At 41.5% G+C, this 25515-nt stretch overlaps 1 protein-coding gene across 2 annotated transcripts in view; it reads right to left on the reverse strand.

The window, feature by feature from the left end:
- Positions 1–459: 459 nt before the first annotated feature.
- Positions 460–25515, reverse strand: part of RORB (RAR related orphan receptor B) — a 200718-nt gene continuing 175662 nt past the window's right edge. The window contains exons 9-10 of one of the 2 annotated variants that reach the window (XM_077906831.1): positions 24227–24339; positions 460–826 (exon numbers count right to left, since the gene is read on the reverse strand). In XM_077906831.1, coding sequence (XP_077762957.1) covers positions 818–826; positions 24227–24339 — 122 coding nt within the window. In that variant the 3' untranslated portion in view covers positions 460–817. Of the gene's footprint in view, positions 827–11620; positions 12015–24226; positions 24340–25515 lie in introns of those variants that run through there. The other variant, XM_077906822.1, reaches the window with a different exon arrangement.

Genomic DNA, 25515 nt, shown 5'->3' on the forward strand with positions numbered 1-25515 from the left:
ACCTTGAAGATGAAAGATCTCTTCTTTGGTGCTCTAGGTGAGATAGAATGATCTTTGCTGGGACAGGCTCAGGAGCCTGGGACTCAGCTCTCTGCCTTGTAAAAATCCTTGGAGTAAGGAATTACCAAGAGCCTAAGGTGTGAGCCTGCCTGAACCAGAGGAAAAAAAATGTAAAATGTAAAAACAGATGATTATCTCAAAAAATATCTTCCCATGAAAGAGAGAAATTGTTCTGTTCTTCACATATAAGACTTGAGATTGGGTGTTTTCCCCTGTGGGTCAATATGTACAAATCAATTTGTATTTACCGTTTTTTTTTATTGTGATGCTTTTACATGTGGGGTTGTGCTGACCCTGCAAAGACGAAAGACTCCCCACCCCCACCAGGGCTGACAGGTTCCCAGGATAGGAAATGATGCTCCTGAGTGGCCTCTTTGAAATGCATAGTGACCAATTCAGAGTCCCTGCCTCAACTGCTTCTCTAATTGGGCTCTCACACTCTGCTCACTGTCTCCCCACCTTAATCACCCCAGGCCTAGATACAGAGGAAGATTGGAGACAGTTCCTAAACCCCAGAGCCTGCTGAAATGATCCAAGTCCAATTATCCAGATCGGCCAATCCTAAACCTCTTTACCTTGTCTCATCAGTTCCTTGCCTTAGAAACCACGAGGAAAGCTCTTTCCTGGGTTTCTGCCTCCTGACCAAGCTGGTGCTTCCCCACGTGGTCTTATATGGCTTGAAACGGATGCCCCCTTCTCTTGGAAACTGTTGGCAGCAAACTCTTTTCAATGGTACTCATCTCCTGATCTGTTGGCCTCATGGTACCTGAATAATAACAAAACCTATGTTTTAAAACACAAGTATGTGTAAAAACCATGTTCTAAATGCATAGATGACTAATACCATTGATACAGATCGAATCCCTAAGTGCCCCTCATGTCATTGATCTGTTTTACTGGTTGTTCTGAAGAGGTTCTTCAAAATGAGCAGATTACGTTGTCAGAGATGTTTGGAATACTTGAGAATTTTTAGTATACGAAAAGGAAGACTGGGAGTCAGGAGTGAAAAGTGTATTTTTATTTAAGGTGTTGATATGACCAAGAGGTTTGGACACACACTTGTTCTGCTGAATTTCAATGAGTGGAACCAGCTATAATCAGGGGTAAAAAAAAAAGGAAGATTTTGTTTCAGTATTAAGAAATTAATAATTAATTACTTTTTTTTTAACCAGAATGGGCAATGGTGAGTGAATGATGAGTGATAATGAGTTCAAGAGTAGAGTTAGAGAAAAAAATGACCATCTGTAAGAGCATTTTTTATTTTTATTTTTTTTAGTTAGTGTGGTGGTTGTAATAAAATTTATCTTTTATAGTTATTTATGTCTTTGTCCTCTTGTATATCAACCGTTCTTGAACCATAAGAGCATAATCTTCATCTGTCATATTTCATGATTTGTGTACCTAGTGAACAATGCCTGGCATATTGTAGTAGAAGTAAATATTTGTTGAATAAATGTCTGTTACAGTACCTGATAGGAAATTAGAGACTTTCCTGGATTCTTTTCACATTTGTGTCAGGACTGCTGAGTGTTTCCAACCTGCTTTCTTTTCCCTGTGGGCACACAAGTGGACTACATCTCCCATAACTTTACTGTTATGTGGCACCACTGGATCAATTCTGATTGGTGGAATGTGGATAAGCCTACCTCATCCAAACCTACTATGTAATCTTGCATGTTCTCTCTTGCTTGCCTCATCTTCTGGCCACATGCAAATGTCCAGTGACTAAGGTGACATGTAAGATGGCATCTGGCTTACCATTTTGACTGCATGAGGAATTCATATGACAAGCATATAATGTCCCTCTCTTAAAAAGCAGTAGCTTCTCTAAATTTTCTTATTTGTCCAGTGAAATAGCACAAGAAATGATCAGTTCTCTGGATTCTCCTTCATCTTGACTGAGATTTTGTGACTTAATCAGACTGGATGAGGGGATTTGAGAGGGATATGCCAAATCCAGGCTTTTAGATCCAATTTGTTTTAACAAAATGGGCTCTCTGGTTTCTCTATTTTTTATTTCCTGCCTGGCTGAGTAGTTGTGAAAATCTAGGAAGTCATGTTCAACCTCTAACAGCCACTCAGGCTCCTTCTCTCATTGCTTTTGGTTAAATCTTTGGAGAAAAGAAGGGAAAGAGTTTTTCCAGTGCTTTTGCCAAGGGGCTGCTATTTCTCCTCCTGCTGCTTATGGTAAAAAACCAAAAACAACACCAAAAACATGTCTAAATCTGGTGTCTCTTCAAGAGGGTCATTTGTTCAAGGGTAAAACCAGTGAAACGACAGAAAATAGTTGGGAAGCTAAAATGACCAAAGGAGAATGGACCTCAATACATGTAGTTGACACATTATTGAGTACTTATACAAGCCATGCCCTGCTTCATGAACTTGAGAGATTTAAAGATCTGTGAGATACAGCTATAAAGAACTTTATAGCATCTTATTTTATAGTAATATTTATTCATCCAGTTAAACTTAGCAAGTTCAAGTTCAGAAAACAGTGAGAGAAAACTTGTATAGCATGATGGCTTGGCCATGGAAGACACCCCCGCCACCCCACCAAGATGGTGTGGTGGGATCTGCTTCACTTGTACCTCTTCTCTAACTGGGTCAAGAAGCCATTTGCCATGTGGAGTATGGGGCCAAATGGTGGCTACTCCCGCGAGATCTGAAATGTCTTGTGGACACCAGCTTGGTATGATTATGGGAACATGTTGCCAGTTCTTACTCTTAAATAGAGAAGAGGATCTAGGAATGGAGCAATGCTTTGTGCACAAAACTGGCTTCATTCATAATTTATGATAATGCTATCAAAGGTTAATAACTGGGGGACCCGGGTGGCTCAGTGGTTGAGCGTCTGCCTTTGGCTCAGATCATGATTCCAGGGTCCTGGAATCGAGTCCCACATTGGGCTCCCTGCAGGGAGCCTGCTTCTCCCTCTGCCTATGTCTCTGCCTCTCTGTGTCTCTCATGAATAAATAAATAAAATCTTTTTTGTAAAAAAAGGTTAATATCTGTCATCTTATATGGTCCAACCAGAGTTTAAAAGTAGTTTTGCCTTTTGTGTTTCAATGCTGCCTAGATCTAGATTTCTGAAAAAAAAAATTTGATAATTTTTCAATAACGAGTTTTGTGATCAATTGTTGGTGGCAATTGACACAAGCCTGGGATAGATGGAGATTGTGAATTGGCTGTCTCTGACCAGTTATTTGAAGACCTGATTAGAAACCATGGGGCACAAGTGGTGCCCCAACAGAAAGATGGGTGCAGTTCTATTTCTGTGTCCTCTCTTCAGGGCCACATGGGGTCTGGATGTCTGGAATAGAGACGTTGCTTGAAACATACTGCATGGGTTACCACTGGTTCCAAAAACTGAAGTCAAGAGGAACTTTATATAAGGCTCATCTTGTGTGGATCAATGCTTTTAGTTTTAAAATCTGTTAAATTTTGCTTTAAACAACTAGTGGAGCACTTCAGCTCTAGGACGCCAACCTGAAACAACCTCCAAGCACCTGGAAAATCACCAGCTTCTCTTAGAATTGCCCTTTTTTTTTTTAAGCATCTCTGTGAGTCTATGATTATCCTCAATTACTTTCTACTACATCTTCACATAGAACTCAGAGTATTTATATGTTGGTGAGCATTGATTTTTTTTTTAAAGATTTTATTTATTTATTCTCGAGAGAGAGAGAGAGAGAGAGGCAGAGACCCAGGTAGAGGGAGAAGCAGGCTCCATGCAAGGGGCCTGATATGGGACTTGATCCCAGGACTCCAGGATCAGGCCCTGAGCCGAAGGCAGGCCCTAAATTGCTGAACCACCCAGGGATCCCCGGTGGGCATTGATTTTGATGGTGGAGCAGCTTGGTGCTGTTTTGTTAAAAATAAAAATCAGATCTCGAGACTTAATCATCAATTATTTGTGATCTGAAAGTTTTCATCAGATGTAGGGATTGTCACATCTATTGCAAACCTGCTGCAACTTGTTCTAACAAAGTGGGAAGGAGCTGCTTACAGCTCCGCTAGCTGCTAGAGCCTCCTTTTACAAAAATTCTGGAAAAAGGAGAGCTGCTGTTCCTATTTTAATTGCAACTTGGTGAGTTATTTGGCTATAGTGAAGTGTGGGTCTTTTCTCAGTGAGCACTTCTAACTCAGGCTAGGTCCATGAGGATGCAAGAATTTCCAGAAAAAAAGTTATTCATTATTTCCTGGGAAAAGGGCAATTCTGTAAGGTAAGAGCCCAGGGGATAATGTTTTCAAAGGCAAATCTATCTCCTTCATCCCCTCCTTGTTCCCTGTTGGGGGAAAGAAAAGAATTAGGCAAGACTTTTTTCTTTTTCTTCTTTTAATTTTGTTCAGCATTAAAGGAGGGAACTTCATAAACATTGATTGTCATTTACAGAAAACATTCAGAAATCATGTGTGCATTATCTGGGAATGCTAACAGTATCAACTAATAATTTACAGGACATAAAATAAGGACAAAAATCTATTACATTCTAAAGTAATATAAAACTCTTTTTTTTTTAATTGTTAGGGAGTGCTGTTTTATTCTAGTATATTTATAATAATAATAAAAAAACAACTCAATGCTTACTTCCTAAATGACTCAGGCTGCAGTTTTACTCACATACACAGAAATGAGGGCTTATATATTAAACAAGGAGAGAGAGAGATCAGAAAATTGTAGATTTTAAAACTATATGTCACCGGGTTTATTTGCAGTTTGCCTTCGGCCTCTATAGGCCAATAATAATACAAGGTAATAATGTAATTAAGCTCCAGAAAAATCAATGGTGACTATAGGAGGCATTATGCTTTTTAAAAAAGTATAATTATTATGCGTCTTAGAGTGAATACTTTAATTTTACATGTGTTTGGCAATGCAGCCTTTGTGCATCGCCAGCAGTGGTGTGCATGCTGTATCAACTGCACCTCACAGCTGCCCCTTCAAGGTGTCATCTTGGTTGGAAGGTACAGTTAAGCCCCCCAACAGCCCTGGTTCCAACCGCTGGAGGACTTGGAGTGGTTCTTCACTTTACACGCGTAGGCTGGAGCTAACGTAAAAAGTAAATCTCTGAATGTTGGAAGTAGATGAAAATCATTTCTCTCAATCCTAAAAGCAGGGAAGCGTTGTCAGGGATTTAAAAAATATTGGAAAGTCTCATTTAAATCTAAATATCTTTTTTTATTATAAATCGATCATCATAAAATACTAGCCTTTAAAGTCATATCTGGGATGCAGGAAAAGCATCAGGTTCATCAGACTTGCTCCTGCCTGTGTTGTTACAGCTCGTGACACCTTCAATCTTCCTTTCTCTTGGTGTCTCCCAACCCTCCCTCAGGTTCTTGACAACATTTATTTGGTGAAGGTCAGTTATGGCTTCAGCGAATGAGTGATCTGACCTCAGGTTACTCATAAGAAATAAACGTGTACAAAAATATTTTGTTCATCGGAAAGCAGAGTTTGTGTTCCTTAAGCTAGTCCATGCAGAAAGGATTTGGACAAAGCCACACTTGCTACAAGGAAAGATGACTTAACTCAGGCAACCTTTTTTTTTTTTTTTTTTTTAAGCTTTCTTTTCTCACATTGTCTAGTTCAGATAGCGTTTGCAGGTCTTAGGCCAATCTTCCATACAAATTCTTTGGAGCAGATTTAATTGACAGCCCTGTCCCTTTCTCAGCTGTATTACAAAAAGAAGCGTACACTTAACACCAATGACCCGTCAAGATGCTTAAACTGTTAACAACCAGTTTCTGAGAAGTACGTAACACGCACAACACGCAGAAAGGAAGCAAGTACATATTTGCTCTTTGTTGGTTTTTCCCCCTCTAAAAAAATTGTTACAAAGTCTTAAGCTTAAACAGAGACATAGAAAAATCAGTGTATCCACTGTCTCCAGTTATTTACAGCAAAAATTACAGAGACAGCATACATTGTATTAGACCTTCCACAAGCATATATTAAAAGTAATTACATTTGAAAAAATATTTTTATTTTTCCTCTACATTTCTACAATACATATGCAGTTTTCTGTGGGTGTAGTTTGCACTCGTGTGTGTGTGTGTGTGTGTGTGTGTGTGTGTTCCTTAGATGAAGCAGACAGTACTGTGCTTGGATGTGCGATCTGGAGCTTTTCAGACATACCTTATGTGTGTCTGTGTGTGGTCGCGATGGAGGCATGGAGATGCCCCCCTCCAGCCACCGCCAGAGGAGTCTGGTTTTAATAGAAGGATCGTGCCGCCCAGCTGGGGGTGGACACCCTGCGCCTCCCTCAACTGGGTCTATTCAATGCCGGTCACCTTGTGCTTTAGTTTTGGCCATGAGAACAATCACTGAGCTGCTTTTTCTGATCCACTGGAGGTCGTGCTTACAGTCATGCAGGAGGCAAAGATCACTATGGCCAATTCACTTCGGAGGATTTTCAGCAGCTTAGGCAAAAAGTGCACAAACACACAACCTCCATCTGCTGCATAGGAATCCCAGGTCCCGCACTTGAGAACGTGGAGGACTATGTGATCATGACTACGGAATAGGTTCTGCAGATACTGCTAAGGGAAAATCAAAACTTGTCACAGATATCGAAGCCACCACACATTTAAAGAGACGCATCAGGGACTCAAAAGTGTAAAAATTGTGTGTTTGGTGTTTAGAAAAAAAAAAGTGGCCAGAAAGCCAGCCACCTGGCTCTATGAGGCTAGGAATTTGGGCAAGACAAATAGAAGCGTCTCTTCTAAGCCATCGTTAAATTGAATCGCTTGCATTTTTAGACTGCTGGTTATTTTTCAACCCAACTCTTGCTATGTCCTCTGGCAGTGATGGTCAGGTAAGGAAAAGAAATGCAGGATCAGTGGGCAAGAGCTTGGCCCCCACCCGCGCCCCACTCTGACTCATGCGGAGTCCTGTCTGGCCACACTTGCTCCAGGAAACGGGCCCCTACATTCAACTCTGCCTGAAACCAGAGGTTGCAAACTGCAGACCCTCTTCTGCTCGGAGACGTGTTGGTTGGGTCGGCCCTGAGCTCTGAATCAACGGACATCACTTAAACTAGAGAGATGTTGTAAGATTCAGAAGCTTGAGCAAAACTTGTGCTTTAGTTCACTCTCGGAAGTCCCTTTACCCATGGGGCATTTCCTTGCCAGCTGGCCACTGGGCTGCTTTCCCTCATTTGCATCAACTCCCTGGCTCTTTAGGCTTTTCACTTTTTAGCTCCTGCTTTAAATGAACACGTACCTCTGGTCCTGAGCCCTGTGCCCTCCCCTGCCCTGCCCCCAGCTGCCCCTCCAAAGACAGGTTGGCAACTCCATCTAAAGACCCACATGGTTTCCTATACCAGGCTGCTGCTTTTATTAGCAGTTGGAAAGAAAAATATTAAATGCCACTTTATCTAAAGCAGATAGTGGACTTTTCGTCTTCTTTATACAGGGGACTTTGTGCAAAGTTTCACTACAGATGCATACTTTCAAGTTATTGCTGTGCTATTGAAAGGTGGCTCTGTCAGGACACAGGCATCCTTGCCTGAGTTTACTGCCAACTGTAGTGACTTCATGGGAAGCAAAAGTTTACAGAGAAAAAGAGAGTCAGGGAAGAGTTATTTCTTCTAATTTCCAATAGCAGTAGAATTTGTCCTTGCCTCTGTAATAAATGGAAACAACGTGCAACAAAACTGACATCATTTACATCTGACTGATGTTTTTTGGGGAAAAAAAAGGCTGGTTAAGTTTTAGGTTGTCCTTGGGACAGAAGAATTGCTTTTGCATTCAAGCCTGGTACACATGGGATTGTAGAGAGTGAGCGTGAGTTGACTAGCCATGTGCATGGCTTTCTACAAACAATTTAACTTGACTGCTGTGACGTTATGTGTCGAACAAGGCAGCTACGATAGGAAATGGACTATTGTCTCCCTGGCACCTCTTGCTAATGTCCAGAGTTCACTGTGATTTAAGGTGTCACAGATTCTGCCCAAGAAGTCAAATTATCCAAGAGACCACTAGATTCACTGTTTATACCTACACAGTGGTCCTTATTCCAGAGCGCTGAAGACTATATTCAAACAAGGCAAATCCAGAAAAGGTATGTTTGTAGAGTACATCTCTACCCTGGACTTTCAGGCTCTGGAGAAAAAAAAGAGCCACAAAATAAAGGATACAAAGATGACCCAGATCATGGACGGTAGTATGTGTGGCATCTTAAGCCAGATTTAGAATTCCTTCTTCTCCTATATTCCCTCCAAAATTTGCCTTCCCTTTTTATAGATCATAGAAACACTGGAATTTGAATTCACGCAGCTTTACCTAAGTTGTCAGATTCAGCTAACACCACTTAGATTTCTGTATTTTCCTTGTTCAGGACTTGTATAGGAAGCTTGGGTTTGCTCGGGAGACACATATTCCTATTAATAGGGCAGCTGGATTATTTGGCTCTTAGCAGCTTTTAGAAAATGAGACTAACTTGTCCTTATTCGTGTGCAACTTTCTAGCAGGTCCACACAGTTAACAACAGGAAGTTACTGCTTATTGTTCTGAAAGCCTTGTCAGAGAGGTTCTCTCATTGGCATATTTAATTTATGCCATTTACATTTTGTTGTCATTTTCCTGTTTTATTTTCCCTCCTTCTTGATGTACTTTTTTTTTTTTTTTTTTAAATGAAACATCCCTGAGTGGCTACAGTGCAACATCTGCATCAAGCAGTGATTGTCATTTACGAAGCATGAAGTGAAGAGTACAGATCATGGGTTCTTTCATCCAGTGCCTGAAGGTGTTGTGGATACTTGTGAGTCTTCGTAGGGAAGGGACAAAGATTGTGTGTGGTAAAGAAAGTTGTTCTCAACCAAATTTCAAAATACCTTGGGATGTAGTCACAGAAGATGTTCAAAAGGCAGCTTTTAAAGGCATTTGTTACCACTGAAAATATGACCTGGTTCTCTTTTCAGGGACAGATTTGGCAACTGGGGCGCAAAATGGAAATCTCTCTTCTCAACTGAAGCGGGCTGAGCATGTACTGGTTTTCCACTGTTTTGTTCTGGTTCAATCGCTAGCTGTTTCCTGTCCCCTCGCTTCAAAAGGTTCACGCCGTCCCAGTGAAATGCTTGCACTAGTGGAAACGACAAACAAATTCAAATCCAGTACCTCTTGAGGCAAATGCGGGGAACAATCCTTTTCCTACATCACCCATGGGACAAGGGAGGAAAAAATTCTCAGCCACTTCATCAATTGAACCAATTTAAATCCTCTAAGGTAAATTGGAGGAAACGAATGATTCCCTTTGCAATGGAGCAGGAATTACAGGCCGACAATGGAAAACACTAGGCCAACGGAACAATGAAAACAAAGTTTGACATAAGTTCAAAGCTCAAAGGGAAACCCCAAGTAGACACATTAAGCATTGCCTATCACAAGCCAATCATAAAACATACATTGCATTTGGAAACGGCTTGGTTTAATTGAGCGCCTTCCATTACCCTGTTTTCCTAGCAATCAGTAAAGTAATCTTTCCATTAGAAGGAAATATGACTCTTGGAATTAATTCTTTATACAAAGAGCTAGCAGGAGTGACATTTACACCAGAAACAACCAAGTCCCTGCAGCAGCATAATATGCAGTCTGCAGCTGTCTTCTTAGACACCAAAGGTAATTTGGTTCAATGTAGTTAAATTAATTGAATATAACAGTAGTTGAGAAGGAGAGTCATTATTTTAAAGCCTTTTTGTTTTTCCCCACTGGCTTGGAATTCATCAATCATGAGGTGGGCAAAGGCCCTGTTTTCTAGAAAAAAAGACTATCACTAACGACTGATCATCAAGGAGGGGTTCTGTGGCCTCTCAGAGATGGCTCTCAAGACCATGTAACTTCAGGAGAGCATCAGAGATGAAAGGGAAATCAAAATTTCCCCTGATGGAAACTTCACGAAGCAGGTGTGCACACCTGCGTGTGTGTGTGTGTGTGTGTGTGTGTTTGCTGAGGAGGAAAGGGCAGCGCCTCGTGAGCTGGTGGCTGGGCTGTGCCTACAGGAGATGGTGAATTCCACTGTCTTTTGCACAAAACTCAGCTCTAGCTTCCTTTTTAAAAGCTCTCGTCTGGGATCAGCTAAGACCAAAGGCATAGGGCCTCCAGACTGTAGGCAGAACAGGCTGCTTGGGGTTTATGCTTTCCCAGTACTCTGTTTGCTTGGAGAGCAGGGGGAGAGAGGAGACTTGTCCTAGGAAGTCAGAATTCAGTAAGCCTCACCTTGCCTCCTGCATTCTGTACTTTGTACAAGTTGCTTAAAAAAAAAAAAAAAAAAAAAAAAAAAAAAAGCCCAGGCTAGACGGATGATGCAGATGCAGTTTTAAACTGCATAGGAAATAGTTTTGGCTTTGAGGTGTATTAGTTCTACAGAATAACTCAGATGTGTTTTTGTTATCTGTGGAGTTCTGTGTTTACAGTACAGCATTTTGGAGTTGAGAGAAATTAGAGGCCCCACATTAGAAGGACATATAAAATCCTGCCTCCCCCTTTATTGCTGCTTTTTCTAACAAACTTAGCAAAGAGAATGCATATAAAGAACAACTTCTTTACTTTGTATGTGTTCTTTCTACCTCTCCTTTGCCAAAAACAAAATAAAACCCTAACAGCAACAACAACAACAACAAACAACAACAACAAACCAAGAAGCCCCTCCACAACCCAAACCAAACCAAAACAGGTTAGAGAGAACACATTTACATGAAATGGCATCCGGACCCTGGGTTCTGAGTTCCTCTGTGACTCTAATTTTATTAGAAAAAATTGCTGGTGGTCAGACCTATAGTCTGTATTTCTCTGCGGAGCACCAAAATCAGTTTCTTTCCCAGCCTGAAAGCCAAAAAAAAAAAAAAAAAAAGTATTTTGCCTGTCTAGGTGAAAAATAGGAAACAGTGATTGCTGGTTAAAAAAAAAAAAAAGTCCTGGACTTCAAATATTATCTGTGGCCTAATTCTTAAAACAGGAAAATGGCTCCAAATCCTTCCCCGCCCCCACCCCCCAATATTTACCATCCTGACAAGGCTTTGTTGTCACTGATAGAGATAGAGTTCTTATACAGAGGCCGTGCATTATATATACTCCTTTATAGACTTATCTCTGAATTGGTACCATCCTGCTGTACACGATAGTTGTAAAGTCTGGCTGGGAACACAAAATCCTGATTGTCTAACGTAAAGGTAACATATAACACAGAAGGGAAATAATATAAGAGAGCCTGACTGAACCTCCTTCGCTAGTGGGTATGGTATTTTAAGCCACAGTGCATGTGCAGGTATACGTAATAGTCATATATAATATTCTCAGATATTATATACTTATTACATACATGCACAGTGCTTTCCAAGACAGCTACAAATTTACACATGCATCAACTATCTAAAAACATAGAAATAGGTAAGCCTATCAAGTGGGATTTTCTTAAATTATATTTGAACAATTAACAGGAGAAAGTAATCATGTAAAGTACCGCTCTGTTCTCGTATATATCTACAATAAAATTCTATAAACAGTTGTCTCCCAAAACATACCCGAATAAAATAAAATTAAAAAAAAAGATAACACCCAGTGTCCTCTATTTGTATATTTATGGTCATTTCAAAAACAAACAAACAAATAAAAGAGCCCCACTCAGGTGCATATTTACATTCTTCAAACTGTAGCGGTGAAAAATAATTCTATTAAGTGCAGGACATTCCTAATGTTGCAGTAGACATTTTTTTTTTTTTCTTAAGTCTTCATGAACACATTGCTTTTGTCTTAACGGTGATGCCTTTCCCGACTAGGAGACAGTCCTCTGGTCGCCTTCATTTGCAGACGGTGGCACAGTCGGGATTAAAGAGTTCCTTGTATAATGGAGGAAAGAGTGTATTCACTATGTCTGGATGTGATTGTTTGAATACCTGCAGCTTCTCCCCATGCAAGTTGCAGACCGCCGTGATGGTGGGGATCTTGGCTATTAACTGCAGAGTGGGGAGAGACAGGAGGGAGTGGGGAGGGGGGGCACAGAGGGGGAAGGAAGCTCATTAGTGCTCTGTCTTCTGAATCCGTGTCCTTCCTGGCCTCGGATGAAGGAAAGTGGCTTTGGGAAAAAAAAGATGTTCAGAAAGAAAGGAAAGCTCACTTTGGGCTGCTTCTCCTTTCCGACAAAACAAAACAAAGCGCCCCTCCCACCCCGACCCCCCCATCCTCTAAAGGGAAAACAGAGAAAGCAAGCGAGCGGGGGCCAAGCTTCCTGATTCACTGCTCTTAAATAAAGTGTGTATGGGAGGTAGTCGAGTTTAATCGTTAGGAGTGGGTGCTTTGCACAGCCAGGCCGACTGACTCAGAATCCTGATCCCAAAATAGCCAGATGGCTGTATGGCCGTGATACATTCTGTCTCGGTTTTCCTGTTTGTAAAATGGGCCCACTCATACAGTTCCTACCTCTTGGGTTGTTGTGTGGACCGATGTAATTCACAGAATAGTGCTAAGAGTAGTGTAGGCATGGAACCCGATTGGGAGCTAATATTATCTATCATTTCCCACAGATTTTTATGATATGAACGTGAGATTTCCAGTTTTGGAAGGCGACCATGCGAGGAAGGTGTAATCTAAACTGTACGAGGCGTGATCCATAATTCTTGGGACTGCTTTGCTCACTAGCCTGCCTGGATCTTTCTCGTTCTTTTCCACTGTAATGCATAAAATGAAACCTATATTTAATCAAGAGAGAATTTGGGAGGTCACTGGCTCTTGTTTCCTCAGGGAGGCATTTAAAAAAAAAACTCGTGGGGGAATATCCACTTATAATTGCTAGATTTTGGTACATATGTATCATGTGGGATGTGATTTTTTTTTTTTTTGAGTTCAAATACTCAGAAGATAGTGTTTTATAAAAACTTAAAATGTCCACAGTTTGCTAAATGCTACATAGGTCTTAGGAGATGAACAATTCTCGCTTTTAACATATTTATAATATTTTATAATCATCATTTTATGTCAAAATCAGCTAATGTCATTGTGATCAAACTACTGTTGGAATAAGATGTGTTCTCATGTGGAGAACACTCTCACAAAAGATAATCCTGATAGTTCATATAGCTGACCAAAGGTACACTGGAAAGTGATGATAAAATATAAAATTAAATAAACCCCATCTAATCACCAATTAGGCTCGCTGTGCTCCCTACCCCATTCAATAATAAGAAACCATATCAGCCTTTGAAGTAAAAGAGGAAATAGATAATTAGTTACTTTGTGGCTCTTCAAAATCAGAAATTTCCACTTTCATTAACTTTCCTTTTAACAACTAATGACTATATAACCACACCAGGAGCAATTCAAAAATAGCATCAGGATTAGAGCTGTTGACATATTCATTAAAGAGATCTAGAACACATAAAGAAGTTTGGGGTTCAGACTATCCATTTCCATGGCTGTTTGACGATAGAGGTAGAAATAAAAAATGTGAAATCTCTGTTTATAGAATGGATGTTAAATTCTAGACTGAGAATTAAGGCTGTCTTTCCAACATGAGGTCACTTACATTGTAGCAGGTACTCTGTTGGACACTAAAGTGCCCAAGACATGGGTTCTTGCTTATAAGAACCTGCTTGTGAAGACAGATGTGAGTCATGGTATCACACAGTCAGAGGCAGACTGAAAAACTGTGGTGGGTGCCATGCAGGAATTGGCTAGAAGTGGAAGGTAACAGAATGTTCTGACTCCGGTCAGGCCAAGGAAAGCTTCCATGAGGAAGGACCCTTAAGCTGAGCTCCGAAGGGAGAGTGAGAGCTGGCTAGAGGCTGGGGTACATGACAGGCACTGGGGGGCCATGGGTAAAGATGCTGTGGTATGTGGCACACCAGGAGATCAGAGCAGTGAGTGAGCACATTGGAGGGAAAAGATGGAGAGATGGGCCTGGCCAGTATATGCAAGTCTACATAAGGGCTCTTTGGGAGGGTTTTCAGCAAACAAGACGATCAGAATCGCATTCTGAAAGAGTTACTTTGGATCCGGGGTGGAAAACGGTGTCTTTTCTATATTTTCATAGGTAAAGAGTATACCAGGTCCACGTAACTGAGGTCTCTTGGGAAATTATCCAAGCTCTCCCGACCAGCTGGTTCACACAGACGGAGGCTACAACAATTTGGAACACTTCTTACACATTACAATCTCCCTGAAATAGCAGTTGGATGCAGAGAGGCTTTGGAAGCTTTCTATAATCATCTACAGTTGAACTGATGATATGCAGAGCTCCCGAAACTTCCAGATGTGATTCTATAATGACTGTCAACCTTTACTCTGTGTAAGAATCACTGGGGTGCTTCCTAAAAATGCAGATTCCTGGGATGTATTCTTAGGGACTCTGTTGCAGTAAGTCTAGGTGGAGCTCAGCCTCCCTATTTGAAACAAACATTTCCAGGATACTGTTGGGCTGTGTCCATCGACTAGACATCAGAAAACACTGTTACAGAGGTTCAAATCTCATACATTTACAGCTGATTTTCACAGTTGAAAAGTAAACTCTTTATCATATTTGAAACAGTCCTGGGAGCTGAGTGAAAAGTTAGCTCCTTTTCAGGAGGCAGAGATAGAATTTATCATCCTCAGAGAGGGGAGGTTTCATTTGCTTAGCTCCATTAGTTTGGTGGAGGATAAGTAATGGAATTCTGGAATTCCCGATGGCATGCAAATACAACACAGAGAGGATTAGACTAATGATTAAAAACAAAAACTATGGGTTTTAAAGCCAACTGCTTGGGGGTACTTAGGTGGCTCAGTTGGTTAAACATCTGCCTTCAGCTCAGGTCATGATCCTGGGGTCCTGGGATCAAGTCCCACATCGGGTTTCCTGCTTAGCGAGAGTCTGCTTCTCCCTGTCCCCACTTGTGCTTTTTCTCTTGTTCTTTCTCTCTTTCTCTCTCAGATAAATAAAATTAGAAAAAAATTAAAGCCTGACTGCTTGGGTTTGAGTACTGCACCTGCTATTATAGCTGTGTGATCTTGGGCAAGTCACTTATTTCTCAGCTTTGTTATCCATCAATTGGTCCCTACCTCAGAGGGTTGTAAGGGTGAACCGAGTCAACACAAACTGTCTAGAGCAGTGCCCAGCACGTGGTGGCGATATATGCATTAGGTGTTATGCTTCCACTCTCACATAATGCTTCCTTCAAGGAGATGAACAGTCAAGGCCATGCTTGTTCAGCCAAAAGATACAGAGGGCAAGAACCCCACTTAAACTTTAACCAACTACTGAAAATCGAGTCATGTGTTAATGCATGGGGGAAATCAGCCATTCACTTTGTTGAAACGAAAAAGCAAAGTCATACTGTTTTTCATTTTCTCGTAGCAATTAGTCACTTGCTCATTTAATAAACTGTTATTCATAAAGTGGAATCCTATATACTACAATTCTTCAAGCTTGTTTCTGCTTCTTTAATGAAGGGGAGGAACTGTCCTCTTAGCTAAGCATTAATTTCTCATTAAATGCCTAAGAGGACCACCCTTCTTTAGTCGCTCACCTGCATTGGAAATACTTAACTTAGTGTCTTCGGTTTTGAAAAGTGAATGTGGACTCCTGCTTCTTTCCTGCCCCCAACCTGGGGTTTAAGGAACGTCTGGTTCAGGACCTACTTATGGGATTTGGATCTTGTCCCTGCTTCTCATTTGTATAATGGGCCCGATGATGAGAATTTGCTTTTTTGTGACGAGCACGGGGGCTGCTCGAGCAAGAGCACTAAGGAAGGCAAAGAGCTTCCCTAACCTGTGTGCTCTTGGAGGAGGCCAGTTTAGAGGCATCTATTCAGCTGTGGAGCTAGACATGGGGCCGGGGACGTGCTTCACTCCGGAGGCATGAAGGGCCAGGAGGGCACGAAGAGGCAGTGGCAGTGTTAGAGCCCAGAAGGGCCTGGTGGAGGGAGCAGCAGGCAGTCACTTACTGCTCATTAATATTATGTACTGCAGCTGGGGAACCTCCATTTCAAAGGGAGCTTAAAGGAGCCTCAGTGGCAGTTAATGGCTAAACAACTTTTTAAACAGGTAGGGAAGTGATCCACAAGCATTTGGAGATGGAGGGGGTAGTTGATTTCAAATAATCGTGAAATTATTTTCATGTTTCAATAATCCCCCGAGCAGGGGGAGACACTGGGTCTAGTAAAAGGCACTGTCGCATTCATATCTCTCTCTCATGACAAGCATTTCTTATAAGAAGGAAGCTTTGGCTTATACCCACAGGGTCTACGAGAAGAAAAAGCAGCTGTTGGAGGAGGGATCATAATCCTATGCTTCTTTTCAAGAGGGTAGTTTTATGAGAAAATCCACCATTTTATAACTAGTACGTTTATAACTAGTACATTTGGAAAACTAGTGATCTTGTCCATAGGGGCTTCCAGGCCATCAGGATGCCCTCCAGCCTGAAGCAGGGAGCAGACACTGATTTGACACCAATAGAAGAAACTCCAGAAGCACTGATAAAAACCGGGCATGTCAAGGGAGGTTAAATACATCGATTTCGCATGCCCATTCACTTTTGTTTTTCTGGGTGTTTGCTTAGCTAAACCTGGATGTGTGGATCAGAATTGTAATACTGAACTTGAGATACCTGTCAGGATGTAAGCCCTCCTGGGCCCTCCTTTCCCCATCCTTGGCCTCCATGCTGAGTGGACTGACTAAAGTGAGAGCGGACACCCACTCAGTTGGGGCTGGAGTCTGGAATCAGACTGAGAACCAGCAAGTTACTTTCTAAATGTAGCAGAACCTACAAGTAATTGAAGAAGCTAAGAGCTACCCTGTTTCACCATGTGGACCAGGGAAGGAGAATTAGCTGGTATTCAGGGAGGGAGAAGAATGAAGGAGATGCCTAAAGAGAGATAAACACGTGGGATGGAGAATTATGAAGGCTTCCCAACTCCCTTTTCTAGTGCCTTCCTGAATGGTGGCTGTGTTTCATCCTTAGGTTCCATGAGCGATCTCTCCATTCTTCTATTTTGCTTAAACTAGTGTGAGTTGGTTCCTATTACTTGTTACCAAAGAATTCTAATGAATACATCAACTTGGCAACTTGATGTGTGAGGAATCACATCAAGACCTCTCTTCTTACTCACAGACCATTAGTCTGATGGAGAAACCCTGGCATTTCTGGGTGGTGGACATGCAGCATATGCCAGCAAACTTGGAACAGCTAAAATGGACCAAAGCAATCTGGTCTTTCACAGGAACTCTGCAAGGAGACTGCCCAAGGCCAAGGCCATGTGTGATCCCCACTTTCTGCCTTGCATCTGGCACAGAGTACACACTCATCATAAACATGTGCTGAAGTAGAAAACTGCCCCAGGACAAAGCTATGCTCCTTGAGTATGGATTTGGAATTTAAAAACTTGGGTAACATGCTGAATTGTTTTCTATAGTTTTGCCTATCCTTGGGTTATTTTAAAGCATAAATACCCTCATGAGGAAGCCTGAGAAGCCTGAGCGGGGCTCCCGGGGTGCCCGGTTTCACCTGGGCAGTGGTTATGTGGGTATGTTAACTTTGTGATCATTCACTGAGCTATCTATATGGACTTATGATTTAAAAACTTATCAGCATGTGCTATACTTTTAAAAAGCATAGAAAATACTTGAATTATGAGACAAGTTCCTAGTCAAATAGAAAGAGGAATGGGGAGGCTCATCACCTGGGTAGGGCCTCCTCAAGTGCTCAAGATTAAATTGATCCCAAGTCCTGAGAGCCACCTACTAAGAATTCCAGTGTAACATCTAGTGTCTTGCAAGAAGAAAACAGGTTTTAGATCTAAACATTCCATTATTAATCAGGGCATAGCCTATTTTGACCTCATTGAGAAAGCAATGAATGTCAGTGTAAATGACCCTGTGCAGTTTTCATGGATCTCTAGTCAGTATTTGCTTCATAGGCTCTATCTGTGAATCAACATGTTTTTTTTTTTTTTTCTAAATTTGTATCAAAAGAGTACCATTCCTATGACAATGACCAGGAATGATTTCTTTATGGTAAAATTTCAACTTATGAACATGTGAAATAGGATTGTCTAAGCCTTTCATCTTGTCAGCTTTTATTTAGTAACTTGGTTCTATAATACCAGGAGAAACTTCCCTCTCCATGTTGATGATACGGTTGTGCTACAGTTACGCCAGAAACAGACTGAGGAATTAAGAAGTTAGTGTATCTGTTGGCTTGTACTTGTCTCAGCCTAACCCATCACAGTTCTCCCTGGGAAGGCTGGAACCTTCCAGATGATCGGAGAAGGAGATGAACATCAAAGAACCAGATTTATCACCACCTGGTACAGCCATTCTAGTCCAGGGCAGTCTCTTTCCACAGTTGACCTGAGCTCTCCACTCTGTTTTCATTAATATGGTACAATCTTAGACTAATATCCTATGGATGAAGGGATGTGGTGGGACATCTTCCCAGGCAGCAAAGGCTTAGAAAGAATAATGGGAAGAATAGTTAAAATTAACAAGTCAGGAAACAACAGATGTTGGCGAGGATGTGGAGAAACGGGAACCCTTTTGCACTGCTGGTGGGAATACAAACTGGGTACAGCCACTCTGGAAAACTGTGTGGAGGGTCCCCAGAAAGTTAAAAATAGAGCTACTCTATGACCCAGCAATGGTACTACTAGGTATTTATCCAAAGGATACAAACATAATGATTCAAAGGGTCACATACAACCCAGTGTTTATAGCAGCAATGTCCACAATAGCCAAGCTATGGAAGGAGCCCAGATATCCATTGATAGATGAGTGGATGAAGAAGATACATCATATGATTTCACTCATATGTGGAATTTAAGAAAAAAAAAAAAACAAAACAAAACCTAGAGGATCATAGGGGAAGGGAAGGAAAAATAAAATAAGCTGAAAACACAGAGAGAGGCAAACCATCAGGGACTCTTAACTATAAGGAACAATCTGAGGGTTGCTGGAGGGGAGGAGAGGAGTGGAGGGGACGGGATAACAGGGTGATGGGCATTAAGGAGGGAACTTCATGTAATGAGCACTGGGTGTTGTATGCAACTGATGAATCACTAAACTCTACTTCTGAACCTAATAATACAGTATATGTTAATTAAATTGAATTCAAAGAAAAAAAAAAAAGAGTGATCAGAAGAGAGTCACAGGGGACAGGTAATAACTTCCTGGCCATCCAGGAAAAGGAAGGAAGAGAAGTCTGATGGAGAGTCTGAGCTTCAGCATCATCTCTAGACTCCTCCACAACTATAGAAGAATTAGAAGTTCCACTAGCACAGAACTGTGAGTCTAAAAATACCCAGAAGGGTGGTGTGGCCCATCTATATGGCACATGGCCAGGCACAAGCAATTGAACACTGTTTGGAGAAATGGACTGAAGGCCCTGACAGAAATGTTCGAGCTGTGGTGAAACAGAAACCAGCGCTCTCCTCTGCATATGGCGGAGTGAGGGTGCTTGGCAGTCCGACTCACACTGGACTCACACTCCATGCCTTCCTGCTGGATATGTGTCATTATGGAGTTTGCTACTTTTAAACTTCTCGGTAAAGCTTTGGGCAAGAACCCAGGAGCATTGGGACTCCTGGGTGGCTGAGTGGTTGGGCATCTCTGCCTTTGGCTCAGGCCTTGACCCCCCAGGGGTCCTGGGATCAAGTCCTGAATTGGGTTCCCCAAAGGGAGCCTGCTTCCCCCTCTGCCTGTGTCTCTGCCTCTCTCTCTGCATCTCTCATGAATCAGTAGATAAAATCCTAAAAACAAAAATCAACAAAAAAGAACCCAGGAGTGTTGCATATTGGCAGGAGCGCTAGGAACCAATAAATACACTACCGAACAGTATTTCACGACTCATTATCCAGGAGATGCAACAGGAGGATGGTCTGGAGAAGACTTGTTCAAACAAGCCTCCAGCTATGGCCCCGACCCAGCGGCTGCACGTAGGGAAGGGCTGGGATGTGAGCAAGGTGTCCAGATCCGGGCTTCGCCCTCGGCCGTGAGGACGCTGCCACAACCCGGCCAGAGCTAGATTGACTCCTTTTTCTCCTTTGCCCTCCGTCCTCTGGGCAGAGCAGGAGGAATGGCAGATTCTTGTGACCTGTCATAAAGGAAGCCCATAGGACAGAGAACCGGATTGTCGCCAGCCTCTGGCAGGCAGTTCAAACGTTCACTCACCCCGGCCGTGCTCACGCCGGTCCCAGCTGAGAGGAGAAAGAGCACCACAGGTTCAGACTGAGTCACATCAGCACCCAAAGCGCAGGGTGACGGAGCCCCAGCTGACGGCCCAACGGGACTGCTGACCTTGGGACGCCGGCTTCATAGACACTGCATGCTTTGCGGCTTTGGGCCTAGAAGAGCAGCCTATGCTAGGTCACCGGAGTGCACGAAGTATGAATTTGAATCTTCAAGACTTGGTGAAATCAGTCTATTTCTTTACTTACTGTAATGGTAAAGCTTTTTTTTTTCTTTTTTAGGATTTTATTTATTTATTCATGAGAGATACAGAGAAAGGCAGAGACACAGGCAGAGGGAGAAGCAGGCTCCCTGCGGGGAGCCCAATGGGAGACTCCATCCAGGACCCTGGGATCACACCTCGAGCTGAAGACTACCCAGGTGCTCCACTGTAATGGTAAGACTTCTAAAGAGTCCCTAACATGACTGCACCATGCCGAGCACTGGGGGATGGAAGAAGAAAGAGGTCAGGAGCAAGTTTTGTTTTTCTCTTTTGGAGTCCAAGAAACATTGTACAGAAGGAACCTTAATGACCATCCAGTCCAACCTACTCCTTTCCCAGACAGGAAAAGTGAAGCTCAGAGAACAGATGAGGCTTAAGAATATATATATTGTGGTTTTCTTTTCTTTTCTTTTCTTTTCTTTTCTTTTCTTTTCTTTTCTTTTCTTTTCTTTTCTTTCTTTTCTTTCTTTTTTTTCTTTTCTTTTCTTTCTTTCTTTCTTTCTTTCTTTCTTTCTTTCTTTCTTTCTAAATGAGCTTAATTAAAGTGACTAGTATCATCCCATTTCCTGGCTTTTCAAATCCAGGACCTAGCCAAATCTAATTATTATTCATAGCTTGAATATACCTTAAACTTTCTTACCTCTTATCACTTCCCCCATCACTTGAAAGGCCATATTCCACCTCCTCAACCCTCTAATGTCCTTTTCTGAAATAGTTGTCTTCCGCTAGTGATTAACTCAAATATACCACCTTTTGGATAAAAGCTTCCCTGCCAAAACAGCATTCCTTTTGTCCACAACAATGATAGCACTTACCTACTAGACCTATAATTATGGAGTGTGCACCTTGCTTATATTTGCTGTGATATAACCAGATAACCTCAACATTGTCTTTAGTTACACTTTACTAATGAGGAAACTGAAGCACAGAGAGGTTAAGTGACTTTTCCAGGGTCCCTCAGCTAGGAAGGGTTCTAATGATTTATTATAAATGTGCTATATACTATCATAAAGTTGATGAGGAAAGAAAACTAGATTCTTTAATAACGTTTTAAAAATAAATCAATAAACTGATTAATACATTAGGATTGAAATCTTCTAGTTAATGGATACAGAATTCCTAATTTTCACACCTTCCCTGTATCCAAGTTTGGTCAAAAGTGTAAGGTACTGCTACTAGAACTTTAATTTCAGGAAGTGGGCACGGCTGTGTATTCTCTCAGGATGAAGTCCAGTGACTGTGTCGGAGCCCTGCCCCTCTCACCTGATGTCCATCACTCATTCAGGGTCAACCTGGTCGGCACTACAGTCTTTACGCCTTACACAGAAGGCAGATCTACCCTACTTACTGTGGTTTACCTGAGTCCTTGGACTTGAATGAAACCTATCCCTAGAAGTATGTGCACACACGAGATAGGTTTCATGATATCTGCCAGATTCTTTAACATGTCTATAAATTACAAATATTAAGAATGGTTGCCACTATTTGAGAGGCCTTATGGAGGCAGAAGAGTTCCATGACTACGGGGGCAGAAGGAACATTTCTGAAAAGATGAGAATCTGTGATGGTATAGAATAGTTTTTACTAGCTACAAATAAAATGATTCCTTTTAGGGAGTACTTGCTTGATGAGAGGGTGTGCCTATGCGTGGGTGGTACCACTGTCCTTACAGTGTTAAAGTGGTCGGGAACTTGAGACACTTGCCCATTCCTTCCTGCCCCTAACCCCCAGCACTTGACAGTTGAGGAATCTAAGACTAAGACAAATAGAGAGACTCTTCTAAAGCCACACAGTTCAGGGCTGGGATCAACCAGAGTCCAGTGGTCATTCTGGTTCATGGTCCCTCCCCCTTACTTCACAAAGCATCCTATTAAAATGTTGGCTTACAAGCAAAGGTCCACATAAAAACCCTATATGCACACATGCCCCGTGGAAGCCATGCTTTGTCGTCTGGCTTTGGTGAATTTGATACAGGAAACAATCCTCTTCTTTTTTTTTTTTTTTTTTTTTGAAACAATCCTCTTCTAATGCTTTCTCTGGTCCCCAGTTTTACAGCATTCTATAAGAAGAGGGCTGAACTGTGTACTTTGCCCACTAACGATAGAGAATAGAAAGTCGAGGTGACCTACAGTCAGTGTTTTGTTTTTGTTTTTTGTTGCCACTAAATATCTTTCATTCTTCAATTTCTCTGTTTCCTTTCTACCCCAAATACCTCCTATTGCTGCCCTCAGGACACCAGGAGGTAGAAGATGGTGTAAGCATGAGGATTTATACATATCTCATTTGAACCTCAAGACATCTGTACAGAAGCAAAAAAAAAAAAAAAGATAATTCTCATTATCCTCATATCAAGACCTTAATTTTAGGATGGTAGATATGGGGACCAAGGTCTTTGGGAGATCCAAAACATGGGAAACATCTCCCTCCATTAATTGACCAGATGAATTTATGGTATCTTCTGTGGGGTAATTTTAGAGACAGATGTGTATATAATCATCTCTTCTGCCCGGTGTATCTGAAAGCATGCAGAAGCTTTGCTCTTGACAGGGAGAAAACTGAGGTGCAGAAAGCAGGTGACTTGTTCTTGCCTACATAAAAAGTAAGATCTCTACCAAAGAGAACTATCACTCTATAGTGTAAAAATGTTTCTCCTAGGGAGGTGTTTATCTTAACCAAACATTACTGTAATGAAACAGCATATTTAATTCATAATTCATGGACTTTTTAATAGGAATTTCTCTATGTGCTAAGTAATATCTGATAATATCTCTGAAAGAATCTTTCCCCTTTTAAAAAAATAAAGACCTTTAAAGAGCTGTGGGAGGGTTTTAATGATTATAAATAGAGACCAGGATTCCTAGCATCCTCAACACAAAATATGCTCCATTTCCTAGTTGCTTGCCCTCTAAAAAAAAAAAAAATCCCAGTTCTTAAGAAATCAAAGATGCTTTAAGATCTAAAATAATGCTGAATATCAATCATTAGAAAATTACTTTTTCCTCTTATGAGAATTTTACTCTGATAAACATCTCTTCTCAGAACTCTTCTTAAAGATCACTATTCTTAATTAAGCTGAATCAAGAAATTGGTGGCAGGTTGCATGCATTTTGCCCCTGGGATACCTCACCATTTTGCAGGAACCCTCGGGCAAATCTTGTATGAAAAGATCAGAATTGAAGGAAAATTTACAAGTCATCAGTCTAACCTTCTACTCTGAGAGGACTCTGATTTACAACACACCTGACAGGAGACCAAGCAGTATCTACTAGAATATGACCAAAGCCAGGGAGCTCACTACCTCACAATGGTTAGCCTAATCCTTTGTTCAGCAATTCTTAGCATTTTATAGTTGTTTCTTATTTTGCATACAAATCTCCTTACTCTTAACTTTGGCCCTCACTTGGCTTCTGAAGTGACACAGTCTTTTCCTTCATTGCATGTCAATTTTGAGGACTTGATTCATTGCTTCAAGATTTTGTTCCTCATATAAAGCACCTTTAGTTTCTAGCCTTTGTCTTCGTATGCCTGGGGTTGAGAGCCATCAATATCATCCTTCCCAAAGAAAGTCATTCTCCTCTCAATCTACTATAATTTACTAGTCTCCTTTTAAAATGGGCACCTCAACATGTATGCATCTTTGGTAACTTCCAGAAACTGTTGCTGCTGAGAGATAACCCTTGCTTTATAACTAGCCCTTTTCTCGTCACTGTGCTTTCTTTTGGTGATCGTAGGTCTGTGATCTTGAGGACCTACCTTTGCCAAGGTCTCATCATCCAGGTGATTCTTCTGAATCACATGTTGAAGTGCAAAATAGATTTTTTCCTGAAGCTTCTGGACCTTCCTTGGTTCTATCAGCCAGGCTCGGTCTGATAAAGGCAAAGAATTAGGTAAGAAGGTGGTGGGGAATGTGAGCTTTCACCTGCATATATAAGGTGGTGGGTTTCAGACCTATTTCAATCACTTAATTCTAGTTTGCTTCTGAAGACATGTAGTTATTAAGATAAATACAGATATTTTCCAAGAAATACCCTGATGCCAGTAATGCCAGATACGCTGACTCAGGAAAGGAGGATGGAGGGAAGCACCCAATGGTTCTAATTTAAACACCAGCATGTTTCTTATTACCTGTGACAATTTACATCTCTCATTCTTTTTGTTTGTTTGTTTTTTAGGACATGTAGTTAGATTCTTTCAAAGTAAAAGTTAATGACTTGTGAAGAAAATTAATTACAGAAGTAAGAAAATCTATTGCACAGGAATATTTTTGGTATTTAGGATCCCCCTTCCCTTTTATAAGCTATGCTACAATGCAAAGCATAAACCATGAATTAATTTCAAAAATTTAGTCCTGTATGCCCGTTTGCCACATGGAATTTTTAAATGGTGGATAGAATAATCCCTCCTTTCCTCTCTCCCATCCTACATTCTTCTCTTTTTTCCTTCCTAAATCGTCTTCTTCCTTCCTTTCTTCCTAGAAGCTTGATACACCATGGTGACAAAATTCAGCTCGGCATCAATGCCTCGGGTTGGAGCTTCACTGAAGAGACATCAAGAGTCTCCAAATGCTGAACAAATACTCATGGAAAAGAACCTGGAAACAATCCACCTGAACACGGTTCAGGTCAGGTGAGAAACTCAATTCTGTAATCCTAGCCAGGGTAAAGACAAGTCTGGCCACCAGTTAAGCAAACCTTACGTAAGTGGGTACAAAAGCCTTCAGTGACAATTGTCAATCAGAATAAATTAAGTTCCCCTCCCTCTCCCTTCCCTAAACTATCTGGAGCTGAGCAGACAGTGGCTATTATGACAAGAAATGGGGGAAGGGTGGAGTCTGGCACGAATAGAGACTGCCTTGGTTGAACATCTGTCTTTCCTCTCTTTTTGAATATGGCACTAGGCCACGGTGGCAAATGAGGTATTTGGAGCTTCAGAAGCCTCTGAGTGTGGGTCTGCTACCAGGGCTGGAAGAGTCTTCACAAGGTAGAGTAAGCCAAATGGTATGCTTCCAAACTCAGTAGCATTTGATGACTAGGGTACGTTCT

The sequence above is a fragment of the Canis aureus genome, chromosome 1 (assembly GCF_053574225.1).
Source record: "Canis aureus isolate CA01 chromosome 1, VMU_Caureus_v.1.0, whole genome shotgun sequence".
Lineage (NCBI taxonomy): Eukaryota > Metazoa > Chordata > Mammalia > Carnivora > Canidae > Canis > Canis aureus.